General features: G+C 31.6%; 2 protein-coding genes across 7 annotated transcripts in view; one reads left to right on the forward strand and one right to left on the reverse strand.

Moving 5' to 3' along the window:
• The window catches only part of LOC132732182 (uncharacterized), a 66,403-nt gene extending 60,272 nt beyond the window's left edge, over window positions 1-6,131 (forward strand). For all 6 annotated transcript variants that reach the window (XM_060718554.1, XM_060718557.1, XM_060718559.1 and 3 more), the window contains exon 14: window positions 1,168-6,131. In XM_060718554.1, coding sequence (XP_060574537.1) covers window positions 1,168-1,370 — 203 coding nt within the window. In that variant the 3' untranslated portion in view covers window positions 1,371-6,131. The remainder of the gene's footprint in view (window positions 1-1,167) is intronic.
• Window positions 6,132-15,331: 9,200 nt separating this feature from the next.
• LOC132732177 (2'-5'-oligoadenylate synthase 1A-like) lies at window positions 15,332-20,090 on the reverse strand. The gene is made up of 5 exons (XM_060718549.1): window positions 19,508-20,090; window positions 18,325-18,586; window positions 17,928-18,097; window positions 17,394-17,632; window positions 15,332-17,081 (listed from the first exon to the last, which is right to left on the reverse strand). Exons 1-5 carry the CDS (start codon window positions 19,910-19,912, stop codon window positions 16,922-16,924), a joined length of 1,236 nt encoding a protein of 411 aa, XP_060574532.1. The 5' UTR covers window positions 19,913-20,090; the 3' UTR covers window positions 15,332-16,921.
• Between the last annotated feature and the right edge of the window lie 2,707 nt (window positions 20,091-22,797).

Raw genomic sequence — 22,797 nt, forward strand, 5'->3', positions numbered from 1 at the left:
TGTGATTCCATTATTTTAACATCATTTCGCCTGATTTGTGTAATGTATCTACCTATTTGCATCAATACTATGAAATGCAGCATGACTTGCAGCATGACTTATAAATATGCAAGTTTTATTTGTTATATTTGTAGGATACTTTAAATGCAAAAAAAAAACCCCAAGAGAAGAACTCTGCACTGTATAAGCATATGTTTAGATGTGTGTGTGTTGTGGATAAGAGCAAAATTATACCAAAATATTTCATAACTCCATTTTTAGCTAGACTATTTGCAGAATAATCCAGCTCAAGCAGTCACCCATTTTTCGGCGTCGGCGTTCCTGTGGTTAAGTTTTTGCATGTAAGCTGGTATCTCCATAACTTTTGAAGGGAATGGATTGAAACTTCACACACTTGTTCTCTATGATTATCTTACATGATTAGTACAAGTCCCATAACTCTGATTTGCTTTTTTGAATAATTATGCCCCTTTTTGACTTAAAAATTCTTGGTTAAGTTTTTGTGTGTAAGCAAGTATTTCCATAACTTCTGAAGGGAATGGATTGAAACTTCACACACTTGTATTCTGTGCTTATCTCACATGATTGTCACAAGTCCCATAACTCTGATTTGCATTTTTGCATATTTATGCCCCTTATTCGACTTAGAAATTCTTGGTTAAGCTTTTGCGTGTAAGCTTGTATTTCCTGAAGGGAAATGGATTGAAACTTCACACACTTGTTTTCTGTGATTATCTAACATGATTGGCACAAGTCCCATAACTCTTATTTCTCTTTTTGCATAATTATGCCCCTTTTTCGGCTTAGAAATTCTTGGTAAAGTTTTTGCTTGTAGGCTGGTATCTCAATAACTACTGAAGGGTTTGTGCCTTTTTTGGGACAATTTTATGCATTCGTAATAATAAAGTAGTGATTTACTCGATAAAGCATCTAAATAACAAGCCTTTGTACATTTTCTGACAATTTTATGTGTTCATATAGGTAAGCATTATTATACTTGATGAAAAACCCTTGTGACAACTTTTTCGTATAGTTGAGCGTCGCTGTCCTAACAGTTCTTGTTATAAATTCTATAAATACATGAAATGATACTTTAACCTTTAAAATGCAAACTAAACCATATATTGATATTTGTTTTAGTATTTTTTATTGCCTTTCTTTTTACAGAAAGTCAGCATGGGAAGGATCTATCTATATGTGGTGTGTGTGGTATAAGGAAAGTTAGAGTCAGCCAATCTACTTGTGGGCATATTGTTTGTATTGAATGTGCTGTTCATCCTGGAGAACGCTGCAAATTTTGTGACAAACCAGTTGTGAAAAGGGTCTTATATGAATATGATGTGAACATTTTAAAAGATAAATGTGACTAGTAATTGGATATCATTTTCTTTTCTTTTTTTTATGTAAATTTACATATTGTGACTAAATTTTGATTTATATATGAAGAAATTAACTGGGCCTGTTCTGATTATGGCTTTGACCTGTAAAACAGTGTTGTAATTATGAAAAAAATATTGTTTCAATTTTGAAAATCCTGATTATTAGATTAGTGAATGGTAGGCATGCTGTTGTGGGGCAGGTATCAAATTGGTGGATTCTGGTTTATAACTAGAGGTAGGAATGACATTTTGTAATCAAACTTGGTGTACATGAAGCTTATTTTGTCACCTTGCCTAGGGTTGCTATTTGGCTTTCTTAAGAAGAAAGGTTAAGGTCACTAAAGTGGTTAGGAATGTGATAATTGTTGTCAAACTTGGTACATTATATAATGGAAGCTTATGAAGTGACCATACCAGGGAATTTTTATGGCCCCTTAATGTCAAGGTGACCTAAAATTTTAAATGGTTTTCAGATGTTTAGAGCTACGAATGAGGTTTTGTAATAGGAACCTTTGTGGTTTTTGGATCCCCCCACAGAGTCAATGTTAAAAAGAAAATGGTTTCTGGTCGATTTAATACTAGTGTAAGGGATAAAATATGTAGTCAAAAAACATGATATATAGACCCTTTCATTTAAAACCGTATTCAAGTTGTCGCCCTTGAATGATGTCATTGGGGGATACGGTGGACATTGCCGATACGATTAAGTATATTAATAGAGGGATAACTCCTTTCTCTTGTAAGATTGGCAGATTGAAATTGCCAAAATTTGTATAATTTAATAAGATATTACTTAAAAAGGATGATCAAATGAATAAAAATGTTTACTTTAATAAAGGTTAACGATTTGTTTTAATAGTAGACCATATGGCTGGGTAACTGATCATGATTACCATTTTCGTTAGATTCTTAATAATGAAAATTTTACCTGGCAGTTAAATCGTATTAACTTGCTAATACCAAAGATGTAGATAATGTATCTATATGTCGCTGCTAATATACAATACCCCAAAAGATATTTTGAGTTTCAAAAATGTAAGTATTCTGTAGTTTCAAAAAACGGCTGAGTAATAATTAATTGCAAGATACTGGTTGATTTAAAAATTATTTTGATTTAAGCATTACTAAGTCAAGGAAAAACAACAATATAAATTTATGTAATTTCTAAAAAAAATGTTTAGGCATAAAAAGTAAAAATTCTTTTGAATGTACATGACTGTATACTATTTGTGTCGGCAAAAAAGGCACTCTCAAAAAATCGTACATCACACCAATATATTTAAGCTGGTAAAGTTATATTTTCAACTTGATACTTTTTTTAATTCATACTCTGCTTATCAAATATTTAAAAAAAATCACTTCAAAAAACAAGTTGTGAAATACGTACACAGAAATTCGTTACATGTATTAAATGAATTATAATTTTACGTATTTTTGACTGTGCTAGTTAGTAGTCATTTTGGAGTATCAAATTAGTAAGGTATGACCAATTAAGTCCCCAGGATGATCCATAACCAAATTCGGACCATAAATATTTTGACAACTAACAAAAGTGACGTAATCTGATGTAATGTTATAACTCTAAAAAATGCACCCTGGTGATATATGAATCTAAAGTTATAAAAGTAATTGTTCTTTCCGGAATATTTATAAGATTATATCCTTCACTGGTTCTTTGAAAGATTTTTGATATGGCATAATGAAAAAGAATCGGTAAGTGTTGGCAGAATGCTTTCTGCTGTTGTTCTATTAAAGCTTGAATAACAATCATTAAAAAAAACATTGGCAATCTTATTTTTATGTTTATCACAAATACGCCCGAATTTTCTAAATGACAGAAACTGTAACACAGAAAACTAGAAAATGACCATTTCAATTTATATGATGGGAAATTTCAGTGTGTATGGGTGTTTATAAAATATTATCATTTGATTTAGTTACTATAGCTTTTTATCCTGGAATTAGAAAATTTTTATAAATATAGTCACTTTGAAATTTTGCTGTTTCACTGGAAGTGAGAATTAATCTCAATCTTTTTGTATTTTTTTATAGTCTTGATATTGAATTATGTATGCATGAGTAAATTTTTACATATCATAATCATAATTGAACAATCAGTATTTAGACATTTAACTTTTCAATAAGCTTAGACATTCTATGCGGCCTGTATAGTTTAATCCCCCATTTATGTCACATCCGGTAAGGGAAGTAACTCTTCCCTGACTGTTATCGTTTAAATGAAAGGGTCTGTAGGAAGCTTTTGTGGAGACCTCAATTGGGATTACTTTTGGCAACCCTAGGGTCAATGTTGATGTCGGTAATCTTTTAAATAGAAAATTGTTTCTGATAGACAACTAGAGTAACGTGTGAGATATTGTGAGCACACTTGGCATGTAGGAAGATAGCTTGAAATTGCATTTTTGCCCCCTTTGGTCAAAGTCACTAAGATAGAAAAAAAATGCTAAATTAGAAAAAAAAATTGTTATATTTGACTTATTGTTAGGCAAAACAACACTTCAAACAAAAAAACTCAACAGACATGTTAAATACTAGTAGTTCTGGTGTTACCTTAACCTTTAAAGAACTTATTCCATCAAGGTCTGATAATTGAATTTTGCTTAAATTGCCATAATTTTGTTATTTATGAATGGATTTAATACATACTTGGACAAAACAACTCTTATGATGGAAAGTTTATGTTCAATAATCAAGCCCTAGACTGACCCTCACACAATAAAACATAAAAAGCCAAGAGCACAGCTCACTTGTGATGTTTCTTGTGCATTAGATATAATAAGGTATCCTATTGAAACTTGTCTGACTTCTCTGTATTTGTCATGCTTATTTCTGGCTATTTATGTGCAATTTGCGCAGAGAGCAAAGAAGACAAATATTAAAGTATCTTTCTTTAATTGATTAAAACGGGCCCAGTTGATTTCTAAACCTGTTGATGATTTTTATTTTATTATATTTTTGCACTAACCCATGCCTTTTTCATAATCTGGAAAAAAATAATCATGTTAAAAACAGGAAAATTGGAAAAAATAAGGTAGTCCTGAAATTATTCACTTTTTCAGATGATCATACATTTTGTACTTTAAAATAAATGGTTATTTAATTAAAGCCATTGTGTGTTTTAAATCTAAAAATGTTTTTTTGTCTTAAAACATCTTGGAATCAGAATTGTGGTAAATTTTATGCAAAAAGAAAAATGACTGACCAATATTTTTTGTTTTCATTTAGGTACTTCTTTAAATGTATGATTTTGTTTAACCTTTAATCTGTTTGATTCAATCTTTTGCCACCTGAATAGAGTCAGGACATTGTATACTCAATATAGAATAATTCATGGAGAGAAAAAAAATAATATTGAAAGAAATGTTTTAATGAAAATATTTAGTGAAACGGTCAAATCTGTTACATGTGAAGCCTAAGAAGCCTGGTATTTTGTGAATATTATATCTGAAATTACAAACAGCCGCCAAAGACCTAATATACAAAAGAAGAGAAGGATATATGTGTATGAGGTGTCTGAAAGGCGTTTTAAAGTTGGATTTAATGAATGATCAAATGTCTCCAGTGACCAAGAGTTATTGGCTTTACATGATTTAGAGATGAATGAATTCAGCAATAATCAAAGCATGCAGCCTAATAATATAAGCAATAATCACTTTTTAGCTTCTTTGGATGTTAAGTCACATCGAAACTGTAAAGTTCACCAGCTTGAGTGGTGAAGGAAGTCCTCAGCTAGGTGCCACTTCTCAAGGTTTGGTATAACCACTACTTTACCAAAGCCAGCTTAATACCTTCCTCATGTAGAAGAATCCAAAGTTCCTGAAGGGATTCAAACCCACAGTGTTGAGGGATAAGTGATTTTAAAGAAGGTGACCTTAACCACTCGGCAATGCCACTAGTAAAAAGTCAGGCTTAGTGTGACTAGGCTCTTTACTATTGGCTGCTTAAGTGTATAGTGGTTTATCTATTATGCAAACTAAGGATTACATTCCCAAATGAATACATGTATATATTAACTCCTGTCTGAAAATATTTTTTTTAAAATAACCCAATTGTTTTCTTGCTTCCTGTTGATTGCTTTTGTTATACCTATTTTAGTAAATTAAGATTGTCCTGATAGTGGGTGTTTTTGAATGAGACATCATTATTTGAGAAAATACCAATTTAGTGCTTTCCATACATGCTCATAAGGGTTTGTAATCCTTAAACAATTGTACATATTTTAGATGTATATAAAGTGCTATTATTTTGTATAGATGGATAGACAAGATACATGTTTATATTAGCCCTCACAATGCTGGAAACCAAGCCTTTGCCACCATTATTTATGTACATTTGTAGCTACAATTAAAGCTGCATAGTTTTAAGAATTTACATGTACATGTAATGAAATTCATGAAACTTCTACAGGACCAAAATTAAAGTAAGGCAGCTTTGGCAGTTTCATTATACAATTAAAGCAGTGTGAGTGGTATTCAGAACAATATTGATCCAATATTCTTAATTATAAATGATATGCTGCATATTAATGTTTAACATTTTTAAAATGTTTTTATGGTTGTTGTTCATCCTCTAGGAGTAATATTGTTTTAGAGTATTGAAAATGGTGCTAATACCATTTGTGTTTTTTGTAGAAAAGAGTGTTTAACATCTGTGATAAGTTCAACTGTTTTCTTTCTTCCCTATTTCTTTGACTCCATGATTGTTTTCATAAACATAAAAAAATTCTTACTTAAATTGTGTTATTGTTATTCTATCCACTGGAAACACTACTTTATTGGTTTTTACTGAGTAAATACCGCTAAATGGGGATCACCTGATATTTAAACCCCCCACACACGAAGTCAGCTTGTCGGTACTTCGTTGGTCGGTCCACATCATGGTATTTGGACGATAAGTAGAGTTTAGAAGGAGGTATTGTAATCAAACGTGATATATAGCAACCTTATGTGGAGACCTCGGTTGGTATTGCATTTGGACCCCCTGGGGGTCAAGGTCATTATTACTTAAAATAGAAATATAGTTTCCAGACAATAACTCGAGTTAGGAATGAGATATTTTAGTCAAACTTGGTGTATAGCAAGCTTATATGAAGACCCCGGCTGGTATTGCATTTGGACCCCCTTGGGTCAAGGTAAAGTTAATGTAACTTAAATAGAAAAATGGTTTCCTGACAAAAACTAGAGTTAGGAATGAGATATTGTTATCAAACTTGGTGTATAGCAAACTTATATGAAGACCTCAGTTGGGGTTTCAATTAATTAAAATAATTCTTTGTACAAAGTTGATACTTCATTTACTATAGATTGAGTCAGACTACTTATTTTTCAAAAAGTCAAAGTTGTTGGTGGTGATATTAATCAGCTGCAGTGAATTTTATTGTCCAAAATGTTAAGAATAAAATCTCCAATATATGATCACAGGATCTACATTTGTATATTTGGGGATGGTATACTTTGCAGACGACTTTGCAGACAAGTTAAACATAGAGGGATTTTGCAGACAAGTTAAATAAAGAAGGATTTTAGACTTTGCAGACAATATAGATTATATAGGGGATGTTTAATCCCTTGTCAACTGGTCAAAAGGTGTGAATGGGCAATTACATTGAAGTAATGCCATTTAGAAAGTATAATTAATTTGCAAAACTTTATTTAATTAAAAAAATATAGTTTTAATTTGATGTTTTTTTTTTTTAATTTATGCTTTCATAAAAAAATAAGAATATAAATAAAAACATAATAATTGCATGAGACAGTATATAATGCTTATAACAAACAAACAATATAAATTTGAGGTGACTATTGGAAAAATCTGTATTGTGCAGACACAATTAATGTTGAATTTTGCAGACAAGTTAGATATAGAACAAAATATAAAATGATAGGGGATTATAAGGTAAAATCTGTATTTTGCAGACAAAATTAAGGTTGAATTTTGCAGAAAAGTTAAAATAAGAAGGATTTTGCAGACAAGTTAGATATAGAACAAAATATGAAATGATAGGGGATTATAAGGTAAAATCTGTATTTTGCAGACACAATTTGTAATAATGTTGAATTTGCAGACAAGTTAGATATAGAACAAATATAAAATGATAGAGGATTATAAGGTAAAATCTGTATTTTGCAGACAGAATTAAGGTTGAATTTTGCAGACAAGTTAAAATAAGAAGGATTTTGCAGACAAGTTAGATATAGAACAAAATATGAAGTGATAGGGGATTATAAGGTAAAATCTGTATTTTGCAGACAGAATTAATGTTGAATTTTGCAGACAAGTTAAAATAAGAAGGATTTTGCAGACAAGTTAGATATAGAACAAAATATGAAGTGATAGGGGATTATAAGGTAAAATCTGTATTTTGCAGACAGAATTAATGTTGAATTTTGCAGACAAGTTAAAATAAGAAGGATTTTGCAGACAAGTTAGATATAGAACAAAATATGAAATTTGAGGTGACTATTGGAAAAATCTGTATTTTGCAGACACAATTAATGTTGAATTTTGCAGACAAGTTAGATATAGAACAAAATATAAAATGATAGGGGATTATAAGGTAAAATCTGTATTTTGCAGACAGAATTAAGGTTGATTTTTGCAGACAAGTTAAAATAAGAAGGATTTTGCAGACAAGTTAGATATAGAACAAAACATGAAATGATAGGGGATTATAAGGTAAAATCTGTATTTTGCAGACAGAATTAATGTTGAATTTTGCAGACAAGTTAGATATAGAATAAAATATAAAATGATAGAGGATTATAAGGTAAAATCTGTATTTTGCAGACAGAATTAATGTTGAATTTTGCAGACAAGTTAAAATAAGAAGGATTTTGCAGACAAGTTAGATATAGAACAAAACATGAAATGATAGGGGATTATAAGGTAAAATCTGTATTTTGCAGACACAATTAATGTTGAATTTTGCAGACAAGTAAGATATAGAACAAAATATAAAATGATAGAGGATTATAAGGTAAAATCTGTATTTTGCAGACAGAATTAATGTTGAATTTTGCAGACAAGTTAAAATAAGAAGGATTTTGCAGACAAGTTAGATATAGAACAAAATATGAAATTTGAGGTGACTATTGGAAAAATCTGTATTTTGCAAACAGAATTAAGGTTGATTTTTGCAGACAAGTTAAAATAAGAAGGATTTTGCAGACAAGTTAGATATAGAACAAAATATGAAATGATAGGGGATTATAAGGTAAAATCTGTATTTTGCAGACAGAATTAATGTTGAATTTTGCAGACAAGTTAGATATAGAACAAAATATATTAAAATGATAGGGGATTATAAGGTAAAATCTGTATTTTGCAGACAGAATTAAGGTTGATTTTTGCAGACAAGTTAAAATAAGAAGGATTTTGCAGACAAGTTAGATATAGAACAAAACATGAAATGATAGGGGATTATAAGGTAAAATCTGTATTTTGCAGACACAATTAATGTTGAATTTTGCAGACAAGTTAGATATAGAACAAAATATAAAATGATAGAGGATTATAAGGTAAAATCTGTATTTTGCAGACAGAATTAATGTTGAATTTTGCAGACAAGTTAAAATAAGAAGGATTTTGCAGACAAGTTAGATATAGAACAAAATATGAAATTTGAGGTGACTATTGGAAAAATCTGTATTTTGCAGACAGAATTAAGGTTGATTTTTGCAGACAAGTTAAAATAAGAAGGATTTGCAGACAAGTTAGATATAGAACAAAATATGAAATGATAGGGGATTATAAGGTAAAATCTGTATTTTGCAGACAGAATTAATGTTGAATTTTGCTGACAAGTTAAAATAAGAAGGATTTGCAGACAAGTTAGATATAGAACAAAATATGAAATATGAGGTGACTTTTAGAAAAATCTGTATTTTGCAGACAGAAAAAAAATGTTGAATTTATTATTAATCAATAAAATTATTTTCTTTACCTTAATTTTTTCAAAGCTTTTTTTTTCAATCTTAACTTTATTTATTAGCAATAGTTTTTCACATAATTATTAAAAACATAAAAAAAATCTAACATAGTCTGAGATGTATAAGAACATAACATAAGTAATAAATGAATAATACTGGGTAATATTACTTCAAATATCATTGACATTCAAGTTTTTTTAACCAAAATATCACATAGATAAACAAATTGAATATACAACATGTATTGACACTTTGAAATAACAATAAACACTGGTACAGATCATTTATTACTAATTGGTTCACACCTTTTAATCATTGAATGTCATTAACAATACACAGGACAAAAGGTCATACAAAGAACTGAAAAGGCTATAAATGGATAAAGAATATTAATAGTAGATATACAGAACCAACAATTAATTTAAAGTAAAGAAAATAATTATTGAATAATAATAAATTCAACATTAATTCTGTCTGCAAAATACAGATTTTTCTAATATTCTAACTTGTCTGCAAAGTCCTTCTTATTTTAACTTGTCTGCAAAATCCTTCTTAGTTTAACTTGTCTGCAAAATTCAACATTATTTCTGTCTGCGAAATACTGATTTTCCAAATAATTCCCTTTCATTTTATATTCTGTTCTATATCTAACTTGTCTGCAAAATCCTTCTTATTTTAACTTGTCTGCAAAATTCAACATTATTTCTGTCTGCGAAATACTGATTTTTCTTATTTTCCCCTTTCATTTTATATTCTGTTCTATATCTAACTTGTCTGCAAAATCCTTCTTATTTTAACTTGTCTGCAAATTCAACATTAATTCTGTCTGCGAAATACAGATTTTTCTAATATTCCCCCATCATTTTATATTCTGTTCTATATCTAACTTGTCTGCACAATCCTTCTTATTTTAACTTGTCTACAAAATTTACATTAATAATCTGTCTGCAAAATACAGATTTTTCTAATATTCCCCTATTATTTTTTATTCTGTTCTATATCTAACTTGTCTGCATAATCCTTCTTATTCTAACTTGTCTGCAAAATTCAACATTAATTCTGTCTTCGAAATACAGATTTTCCTTATGTTCACCTTTCATTTTATATTTTGTTCTATATCTAACTTGTCTGCAAAATCCTTCTTACTTTAACTTGTCTGTCAAATTCAAGATTATTTCTGTCTATGAAATACTGATTTTCTTTATGTTTCCCCTTTCAATTTATATTCTGTTCTACATCTAACTTGTCTGCAAAATCCTTCTTATTTTAACTTGTCTGCAAAATTCAACATAAATTCTTTCTGCAAAATACAGATTTTTCTAATATCCCCCCGCCCCCCATCATTTTATATTCTGTTCTATATCTAACTTGTCTGCAAAATCCTTCTTATTTTAACTTGTCTGCAAAATTCAACATTATTTCTGTCTGCGAAATACTGATTTTTCAAATAATTCCCTTTCATTTCATATTCTGTTCTATATCTAACTTGTCTGCAAAGTCCTTCTTATTTTAACTTGTCTGCAAAACCTTCTTAGTTTAACTTGTCTGCAAAATTCAACCTCTATTCTGTCTATACTTTATGTATTAACTTAAAAAAAGTTATTTAATATTGTTTGTTTGTTATAATAATTATATTCTGTCTCATGCAATTACTTAGTGCTTTTTTTTAATTATATTCTTATATTTTTTTTATAAAAGCATAAATTATTGTTAAAAAAAATCATCATTAAAACTATTTTTCAAATAATAAATAAAGTTTTGCAAATAATTATAGATCTTTCTAGATGGTATTAAATCAATATAATTGCCCATTAACACCTTTTGACAAGGGATTAAACACCCCCTATATAATCTATATTGTCTGCAAAATCTAAATTCCTTCTTTATTTAACTTGTCTGCAAAATCCCTCTATGTTTAACTTGTCTGCAAAGTCGTCTGCAAAGTATACCGTCCCGTATATTTGTTTGACTTCAGCAGCAAGGATGGTTCTTCTTAGGCCCTTTACAAAAGTTGGATAGATTGTATTAGTTAGATGCAATTAAAGGTCAGTCACATAAGTTTTAGATGATGAAAACTAAAAAAACTGCTCTTCTGCAATGCCCTGTGCTAAGGTGGTTTATATATAGGTAATCGCTATTGGCCCATCGTTAGTGGTAGTACAGTACGGAGACACCAGTGAAGAGCGGTTTCGGTACAAACCGTAAGGTTACGGTGAAAACCTAACTCCGCCCTCTACAGCCAACATTGCTAAAAAGCGATGCATTGCCTTGTGGTCCTTTACAAAAATGTATGTAAAGTATATGCCTCTTTGATTTTTGGCCCTACCCTGGGGGCCAAGTACTTTAAGATGGTGGATACAGGAAGAACAAAGTTTGTTATAATAATAATTCCCCTTTTGGTAACCATTGTTAAAAAAACTTTTATATGAAATATTTTTAAATCACTAATAAGACTTGAAAATAAGGAGATATATTTGGGTCCTGTATCAAATTTTGACTGAAGATACATTTTTGTATGCGAAAATTACCTTTTGATCTTGATTGCAATGTCCCCGATTTAGTGACCTACAATTTGAATGAGCTATTACATCCGTATTTACACCATAGCAAAGTTTGATGACAATGACCCAGTGACAGGTGATATACAATCCTGAAAATTGAATCCCTCTAAGAAAAATGACCTCCCCCATCCCCAACCATCCTCAAAAAACTTGCAGAATATTGACTCCATATTTAATCGACCTCAAACAGATAATTTACTACTTGAAGCTGCTATTGTTGGGTACATTCTCTTTTTACTTTTTGTGACTGACCTAATCCTAGGTTCAAATTTATATGCAAACAATTTTTACAGAAACTGAGTTACTTTTTGTGAACCAGATTTTCAATTTTAAAATTTTAAATACGATATATAAAAAGTCTTATCTCTTGTACAATATGTAACCCTATTTTCAATTTATTATACAAAAAGTATAACGTTTACTTGTTTTTGTTGCTATTGTTGCAATAAAATAAGTTCAAATTAACGACAAGAAGAAAATCTGTTTTGGTGCTTTTCTGGTCAATTCAACGAAGCACTTGTGCAGCTGCCGCATTGAAATTTAGTCATGATTTAACTTGACAAGTAATTTTTTAGAAAGATATAGACCAGTGGTCTTTATTCTTTGGGAATCACTTTACCATGTTACTACGGTATTGCATACTTACATAATGTCTTTATGCATAAGGCCAAGGTGTGTTAATTTGATTATAAAGATGATTGATACGAATAGCATTTAGACGATCATATGTTTGTATATATAAAATCTATTAGCGTTATTTAAAGCTGTATTAACATTAAGATTTATTTCATACTGTTCAAAGTAACAAGGCGTCACAATTGATTAAAGACTTCGATAGAATGGGTTAGAATTTGCTTTACAAGGGGCATAAAACTCTTTAATTCTGTTAATTACTCTGTTAATTGCTTACCAAGTGATTTGATACTTACACACCAAGCAAAACACATCATTGAAGTCCTTAATAATTTCACAAAAAGGGGCATAACTACACTAAGCAAAAATAGAAACTTTTTTCAGTGCGTACTCATAATGTGTGATAAGCAAATCTTCCTCATTTAATTTACCTGTCGAAACATTGCACAAATAATCTCGTGCAGTTGTATTATGCACGGGCGACTTCCGTTTTTTTACTCAGAGCACGCCTCAAATAATTCCATGTCATATATACGGAATACCGTTAAGGCCATCGTGGTTATAATTTATAATCCATAGGGCGACAGTACGATGACGACAATACGATATTGCGATGGAGACAGTGCGACAATGCGATGACGACAATACGATAGTGCGATATTATCGCACGATTGTATTGTCGTCATCGTGTTATCGCACTGTCGCCGTCGCATTATCGAATTGTCGCCATCACACTATCGCATTGTCTTTTTATCTTACTGTTGTAATTGCGTTATCGCATTGTATATAAAGTATTACCACAATGGCCCTAACAGTATAACGTTCATATTGAGTAAAACTTCTTACACAGAAAAGTTTACTCTTATTCAAAACTTCGACAAAAAATATTGTTAAATCTTAAGACTTTCAGCAGCCATTCCACGGTTTTCTGAAAATCAACGCAATTAAGCAGGCTATTGAGATGCTGCAAGCGGTTGCAAAGGCTATGGACGTTGCACAACATTTTGGCTGCTCTAGACAACAATTCATAATCTTAGTACACGGTTTTGTAATACTGGTTCCGTTCATGATCGTCCGAGATCTGGTGCACCTCATGTGACCACTAGGGGACGACACGTCATTACACTGAATCACCTTCGCAACCGGTTTTTGCGCGCTACAGTTACTGCTCGACAGCTACGTGTCAATGCCCGAACTATCCGAAATCGCCTTATGCAATCCCACATACTTATTCGTTCCGGTAGACCATATACTGGTCAGATACCGAGACCCCGCCATAGGGTCGCCAGCTTTATGCAAAACCACACACAGCCAATTTTCTAGCTCAATTTAAATACGGGGAATGAAACTTTTTTAGAACGAAGAAAATTAGCAAAGAAAAAAATGGAACAAACTACATTCGTTACCAATAGGCCTACATGTATATACAATCACTTAAGTGGAAGTCAGAAGCAAATAAGCATTGCTTCCCTTGATTAAGAAAATTTCTGCCCTTGAAATAAACACACTCATTCATTTCAAGGACAGGTATCTCGAAAACGAGACCGATGGCCCCACATTTTTATGCCCCACAAAGTGGAAGCATATAGCGTTGCACTTGTCCGTCCTTCCGTACGTCCCGAAATCTTGTGAAAGCAACTCCTCTTAAACCGGATGGCAGATTTTGCTTGAACAACCTTAATGTGTAGATGGTAGTAAAGGAAGGAATTTTCGCTGCGACCAAATTTAACAGAATTATGGCCCTTTGTTGATTTTTTCACTATATACTATGTAGAAATTTTGTGAACGCAACTCCTCTTAAACCGGATGGCAGATTTTGCTAAAACTTCCAGGGATAAACAACATTAATGTGTAGATGGTAGTAAAGGACGACCAAATTTAACAGAATTATGACCCTTTGTTGATTTTTAGTTTTCAACTTGTGGCACATGTAGTCCAAAAAATTATTTGACCTAGAGTCATAAGATTGACAGAACAGTGGCGTGTGGGGGGATCCGTGTCCTATGGACACATTTCTAGCTATTTGCTTTTAAAACTATTTCTCTTAATCATGTAAAATTTGAATAAAATCTATTATGTGAAAGGATTTGGGACGTCCGCGACCGAGTTCGGTTACTTTAACACACGAAGCTAGCTTATGGATCGTCGGTGGTTCTATTCAGGTGCCCGTTCGTACCTAAAATAGTGCACAGAGGCACCTAAGGTTCTCATCCACCAGTAAAGCTGGAAAGTCGCCATATGGCTTACCAAGAACATATTGATTTATGTAACCCTAACACACGCCATCCCAGACAAATCAGAGACGGTTAAAAATCAAACTGTAAGACAGAAAACAATATAAAAATGCTTAAATATGACGTAAACAATATTGATGTTACATGACATATAATGAAAATAAAACTTAAAAAAAAATCATTTAATTCATACACTATATTTATATCAACGTTTCTAAAAAAGGTCTATCTGTAACACTGCTAAAATGAGTGCAGTAATTATTTGTTAGCAAGACATTCCTGAATAAAAACTACTTTATGCCGAGTTTTTGTCTTAGGACAAATTATTATTCCACCCTTTAATGTAGGAAACGGTATTTATTAGACATTCTGAGAAATTATAACAAGTCAGAGATAAATATTTTCATGTGGATGAACTAAAAAAATAAAGAAAAACTGTCAGAAACTTCTTTGTTTGGAAAATGATGTCTCCAAAACCTACATTCATATATATCCCTCGAATCCAAAATGGTACTGAATAATTTTTGCATACTGCCTGATAATAGATAATTATAATAATAATAATAATAACAACATAATACTTTCATTTATTTATTCAACAGTTGATTCTTCGGCAGTTTTAAATTGGAGAAATAATCAAACATATTTTTGATACTATATACAGTTATCTTTTCTGTTGATGGTGCAGAATAAAAAACAACAAGAAGCAACAGCAAAATATCCTATATCCTATAGGAAGTAAACGATCAACAAAATCGTTTCCCATTTAACAAAATAAATGCCAATTGTCTAAACGACTTTGGTTTCCAAAAAATATTGTTGTAACACTCGAGCGTTTTATTCAACATCCAATTTTTCATTTTCATCTTTTTTGTGTACGAACTGTTCAAATTAGATGATAAATATTCTAGGCTTACTAAACCCATCAAATCATAATTGGTATTATATGCGGATTCAAAAATCAAATATTCATAGTTAAACTAACGAAAAATGAATGAAACGGCTAAAAGACAAGACATTGATGAAATAGATGTTTTCAAAGATTACTTTTATGAGTATTAGCCGCGCAGAACTTGTTTTGCATTCATCGAGACGCCAAAAACACTATCAACAATGTACATATACATTACTTTAGTCAATCATAAAAAATACAAAAAAAAGCTTAAAATAAAAAAAGATAAAAAATGAAAAAGATTAGTAATAATGTAACTAAGATATGTGTAACGAAATACACAATGACATACAAACATGTCTTCCATGCATTAACATTCTACTATAAAAACAATTTTCTTTCCAATTAAATAGCATATGTAACACTGAATCATTAAAGTGCATAAACTCAAAAGTTACCAAGATTTGCTTTAAAATATTTTCCGAAAACGAAATGCAAAGTACATTTGCTCTAAATCAAGTAAAGTAAATAAAATCAATTTAAACTAATTAAGGGATCGTTATCAAAGTTAAAATTTAAACGATAATACACCTGTATGATTCATTTATATATGACACATATGGCACATATATATTAAATAATATATGATAAAACTTCTGGAAAGAAAAGAAACTAATCAGAATTCAAATCATACATATGGCATAAGAATTCTAGCATTGCAGAAAATATTTACATAAAAGCGCCTTTTTATATTGATTTAAAATTTGAATAACCTGTCTTATGTGTATTATCACTATCAAAAATGCTGAATAAACCAAACTATTAAAAATGCTCATTAGATTAGATATAATCACTTGCCCCTCACCGCTGTGGGTTCGAATCCCGACAGGGACTTTGGATTCTTTCATGTGAGGAAGCTATCCTGCTAGCTTACGGTACGTCGGTTATTCTACTCAGGTGCCCGTTCGTGCCTGAAATAATGCACGGAAGAGCACCTGAGGTCTTCCTCCACCAGTAAAGCTGGAACGTCGCGATATGACCTATACCGTGTCGATGTGACGTACAACCCAAAACAAACAAAAGATTAAATATAATTTAATAAACATCCTTGTATTTCCAACAAACAAAGAAATAATTGATTTGTTTTTGAAGATATAAATTTGGTTAACTGTAAAGTACAAACACAGTATCGAGTGCCATATTATGCCATGATCAGAGTATATTCACCAGTTTTATTTCCTTTTTTGCGCATAACTCATGCCATCATATTTCAGTTTTACCATAACTTTGATGAGTTATCACCAAAGAATAAAGGTTTACTTAGCCAAACCTTGGCTTCAGGTACTACTTGTTCCCAATTAAAAGCTTTACCGCCAACAAGGCCGTGATACATGTCGTTAAATGGATTGGCAGGGTCCATGATATACGGCGTTTTACTGTAATGAAAATGTTTGATAAATGTTGAATCTGGAATTGTGTTTCGGAAAATGACTTAACTGACAGCTTTAAAAATGAACCTTCGTACGTAATTCACTTTTCAAACCACTTAAATTGATTTTCTTAAAGATCTATAAAAAGATAAAGAATAAAATAAATATGTAAATTGTTTGGCTAGATACCCGCCCCAGTATATTTTCACATTGTTTAGAATACTATGATTAAACAATTTATCTTATCTTGCAGCTTTTAAATAAATATACATAAACGACAAAGTGTATTACATTATGTCAAATTTCTTAAAACCTTACCTGATCTGGACAATGTCCATACTATATTCCATTTGTCTTTTTAAGACAATCCTAAAGTTCTTGTGGTTAACAAGGGATGTCAGCACAGCATGAAGAATCTTGGTCATCTCAAAGTCTTCCGGATTCCCTGCGTCATTCCATGCGTTTATAACCACAAGTTCGAGAGCATATGAACTAGGCCAGTTTGGGCTACTGGTTTTCCTCTCAGCGAAGCTTGGCATTTCAGCCTCGTTACGCTCCTAATTGCATAACAAAACATACACTCGAATAGAGTTCCAAGTTCTATATCTTTATTACTACGCCATACGAAAATCAATAATTCAATAGTAAATTTCGGTAAAACGGCTGAATATATGATAAAAAAAATGAGACAGTGATGTCACATGCAATTATGAATCCTTATTTATCAAAATCGCAAAAATGTAACGCCTGTACGACTCATCAGCGCGTCTTTATATAAAATTCAGTGTAACAAGGACAGTTTATTTTAACGTAAAATACATATCACAGAATAATACCAGACTAGATGTTTACCTTCAACTTTTTATCTTTCCAATATTTCAGAAGTTTGATCAAAGACTTTACTTTTGCCGGTAACGGCTTAATAATTCCAAGCTGTAGAGGCGCCAGTGACACCGAGTACTCGTGGATGTCTACTTTTGAAGCGTATTTCATCTTTTGAAATATTTCTTTACGGGAGCTTCCTGAATGTTAATATGAGTTTTATTTAAAAACTTTTTTTTCTTTCGTTTTGAAATGAAACACGATTTCAAAAGTATGGCAATATGAAATACCACGTTTCAGCATGTATTATAATTCAATGTTTTTGTTAAATATTTATAACTTGTCATTTAGGAAGTACCGATGTTTTAAGTGCATAATAAAGACATAATAAAGCATAATGGAATTATAGCAAAATATAAATGTCAACCTAATCCAAGAAGGTCCACTGCTGGCAATATGTCAACATCGTGCGTATGTCCAGAACTGCACGTTATTTCCACCTGTACGGAATACCGCGTTCTTCGTTGATGTCTGGCTTGAGTAAACCTCAGTAAATAACGCTCTAGCTGTTCCAGTAGGCCTTCCATGTCTCTCATCAATTGTTCAACATCTCTATAATTGTTCAGCATCACCACAAGATCTATATCGGCTCTGTCCTTAACTGCAGTTCCTTTTCCTAGTGATCCTGACTAAATTAGTGTAGTACAACAAGTACATCAATTATTATGTTAAAGTTCAACCTTAAGAAATTATACATGGTATGCTAATAATTAAGTAACTAATATATAATCGATAAAACAATCTGGAAAAAAAGAGGAGGTACTATACATACTTTAAGCCAGCGTGTAAGCTTCAACATCTATCGAACATATTCTGGATTGAAAAAGAAACATGGTAAATGATTTGCATGGTATTTCTGAGAGATTCATGGAATTTATGGACCACCGTTGATAAATTCGGTAATGAAAAGCACTGATTTGATTTACTTAACCATTTACCTCATATATACGTGAAACAACGCACTTTCGACCACCCCCCCCCCTCTTTTAGGCCTCAAATAGCGAAAAAAATGTCCTGTTTAGGCCCCAAACACATGTTTTCGTGATAAAAAAGTGAGCACTTTTTCAGCACCGGTCCCCATCCAAAAGATACATTAGGGGTTTGCCAGAAGGGGGATGTGCCAAAAAAAAAATTGACCTGTGAGAGGCTAAAAATGATCCCAGATCGACTATAAGGTAACGTGTAACAAACGCTGAAAAGCATTTGACTCTATCTCAAATCGTTGAGAAGTTGCAGCACATTGAAATCAATTTTGATGGAAAAAATCAACGCAAAATAGTGATTTTTGGCAATTTTGATATGTCCCCTAGTTGTCATGGTAACAGGAAATTTAAGCCTAAGCATGTTGTTACAAAGGCAATGGTCCAGTCAACATTTTTGCCAAGTTTGATTAGTATTGAAGCAGTTTTTATAGTTTTATAGCAATTTGAACTTGTAACAGGAGACTTTTCAATGAAAACAGCCATTTTTCACAAAATGCTAATGTAGTAATGTTTTAATGTGTGATAATATGTGACTTTTTTATATTTATGAAGTTATAACTTTCTCACCTTAATAATCTCCCTTGGTTCCAGTTTTGCAGCAAATTCTACAATTTGATGCAGCTTTCTGACAAGGGTGTCTATCACTTCTCCACAGCAGTAACGAAATGGTGAATCCACTTGTATGTAGTTAGATATAAAAGTGTCAACCTCATCTCTTTGTAGCGAATAAAGGTCAGGTGTTGAAGCAATAGCTAATCCTTGAAATGACCTTATCAAGGAACTTGAAGCAGCAAATTGGTTGGAAAAGCCGTTATGAACTCTACTCATCGCTCTGTGCTGCGCCATATATTCGCTTTTAAGAAATTTTCTTCGACAGTCGCATACAACAAAACCATGCACTGCTCTACGGTGACGTCTTAGCGATGCTTTACTTTCGAAACCAACCATTGAACAATCTGGACACTTTCTCATTGTAATGCTATATATCACATATAGAGTTTCAACTTTTAATTAAATCCGCGAGCAGCTACTTTCTACTTCACAATTGTTTTGGAATGATATAAAAATAATTAAAATATTATTTAAAGTTTTGTCAACACGCTACTCTATGTAATATACTAAAATGAAGCGAAATACCGCTTATCAGTTTATAGTCCAACTAATTGTACTGCGCGACGAGATATTGTGCTATTTTCGTGTGCCCAACCAGAACGAAAATATCTCATTACAGATTATGTCACCACTTTAAATAGACTTTTTGGGAAAACGCTTATCAACAATCTATATTCTTTCATTTTTCGAAATATGAAAACAAGATTTTCATTTCCATTTAATAACGATTTAATATCAAATTAGTAAAATTAATTACATTATAAACAATGATGTACTACGTAATCATATTGGCATGTTGTATACTCGTACATTACTTTACATAACATTATCCAATAGCTATAAATATAAGTTATATCAACGGCACGCGCTTTGAAAATTGATTGTTCGATCAAGTTATCGTGACTCATGGGTAACATATGCTTCCTATATATATTCTTTTACAACTGAATAATTTGAAGCTATATAAACATAATATGTTTAAAGTAGAATGCCACAATTATATTGAGGATTGATTTTTTAAGGACAACAGACTTAAATCTAGGTTCGGTAACTTATTGAAGTTATTAGAAGTTTCCCATGTGTTTAAATCAAGTTGATTTTATAAAATGATAAAATTTTCCAGAACATTAGTACATCACCGAAATAAACACATTCAAGAGACGAATATAAAAAAATCATTTGCATATATATGAAGGACTATATGTCTATATATATGACAATGATAGAAGAAAGCTAATACTGAGGTTTATATATACATTACCCGACTTTCAAATTCACTGATGAATTAGTACAAAAGAAGACAAATAAATATCATGAATTTCTTTTTGTGGCATGGTTTTATAATATAAGAGAGACAACTCTGTCATATTAACTTTTATGTATATTACATATGAGTTACTATGTATACCTGTATGCAGCCCTTTTTGATCATTCTATATATGCTATTCTAGGAATAAACATCTAAACCAATTTATTAATTGTTATCTCATTTAATGTCAGAAGTAAAAGAAATAAGTCAGAAGATAAAGAAATAAGTCAGAAGTAAAAGAAATGAATTTGCAATGGATTAAATAAACATAAGATAATTTAAAGTACTAAAACTGTTTGAGCAAGTATTTAAGACAAAGCCCCAGGATGGATTGGGAAAACAGTGATTTTGCCACAGCATTCAAACGTTTTAAAGAACATACAAATTAAGTTTATATTCGATTGATCCTTAGATAAAACCAAAGAAGAGGCGAAATGTAATAATTTCATGTTAGATTAGTGAGAAAAGAAAAGAAATATTATGATTGAAGTAAAGGGAAAACTTAAAACATACTTTGAAAGGTTTGACCAATTTTGCAAACCTAAGACCTATCTTTTTTACAACAGATATATTTACAAATTTCAAGACAGATGTTATTTAAGGATGTAGATTTCATTTGGACTCTGCCCAAGAAGAAGCCCTTAACAAAGTGAAACACAATAACGCAATATCCAGTACCGGTTCTTGCCAACTTTGATCTACAGAAAGAGATCACATTGCAAGTAGATGCCTCGAAGGCAGGCCTGGCATGCAAGACAACAAACCTGCCTCTTTTGCTTTAATGGCGCTAACTCAAACAGAAGCTAATTATGATCAAGTTGAAAAGGAATCGTATGTCATTTTATTTGGCTGCAAACGTTATTATCAGTATGTGTATGGGTGGCAAATCATCTGTCAAACATATCATAAACCATTACTGGCTGTGTTTAAGGAAGGTCTACCGTATTTTATGCACTGTAAATCTATAAGGAGAAGGCCTTTATAAGATCAGCTTTCGGACCCAATCCTTTTTCATCAATTCATGTTTGTAGTGTACGTGTCCATTATTACTGCTATTATCTGTATAGATACTGTGAATTTGTTCGAAATAAACTATATTTAAACTATAATTTATTTCGAACAAATTCGCAGTATCTATACAGATAATAGCAGTATATGGGCTTAATTGTGTAAATTCACTCTGACATACAATTCCATCAAAAAACATCATAGATTATTTGAAAGAGATAAACATGTATTCTAGGATTTAATTGGCTCATTTTCATTGTCATTTACAAAGTTTAACATAACATTTTAGACTATTATACGATATGGCCGGTTATGTGTTGACATGCCGTAAAAATCCAAACAAACAAACAAACAAACAATAGTTAAACTAAACTAAGGAAGGCCTGGACTCAATACTCCCTCGGCTATGTGTACAACGCATGTTACTACAGTTGCAGAAGTATGATATTAATCTTTACTCTGTGCCCAGAATAAATATTCCATTAGCAGATACACTGTCACGCAATTATTTGCCAGAAATATTCCCTGAAATTTTCGAATGTGTAATGTTCCTATTCATGAGGTTATGTCAAATTTACCCATAAGTGACAAAATTAAAAATGCATCCAACAATGACTCCCAAATTGTTATATAGGTTATCATAGACAGATAGTCAAATCAGAAAGCAAATTTTCCAAAGCAGTTTACAGATTTCTGGACCTACAAAGACGAATCATCTGCAGTTGAAGGTATAATATTAAAAGGTATACAATTTGAAAGTGAAATTGTTAGTTACATCTTCAAAATCAATTCTGAGCACTAGCTTCTATAGCCGTTGAAACGATTTATAGTAATTTATAACTGCTGTATTTTCAACCGCAGACGCAAGAAAAAAAATCTGCATTCGACACAAGCGCGTATACCCCAGCAGGCACATCAACGTTGAAAC

This window comes from Ruditapes philippinarum, unplaced genomic scaffold (genome assembly GCF_026571515.1).
Source record: "Ruditapes philippinarum isolate M1 unplaced genomic scaffold, ASM2657151v2 ctg2259_1_1_1_1, whole genome shotgun sequence".
Lineage (NCBI taxonomy): Eukaryota > Metazoa > Mollusca > Bivalvia > Venerida > Veneridae > Ruditapes > Ruditapes philippinarum.

Excerpts from the sequence above, each read along its gene's own strand:
- LOC132732177 (XM_060718549.1), bottom strand. The coding sequence starts at position 19,912 with ATGAGAAAGTGTCCAGATTGTTCAATGGTTGGTTTCGAAAGTAAAGCA. Across the intron at positions 18,587-19,507 it reads AACCAAGGGAGATTATTAAG|TCAGGATCACTAGGAAAAGG; the intron begins GTGAGAAAGTTA and ends ACACTAATTTAG. Across the intron at positions 17,082-17,393 it reads ATGGACATTGTCCAGATCAG|TAAAACGCCGTATATCATGG; the intron begins GTAAGGTTTTAA and ends TTTTCATTACAG.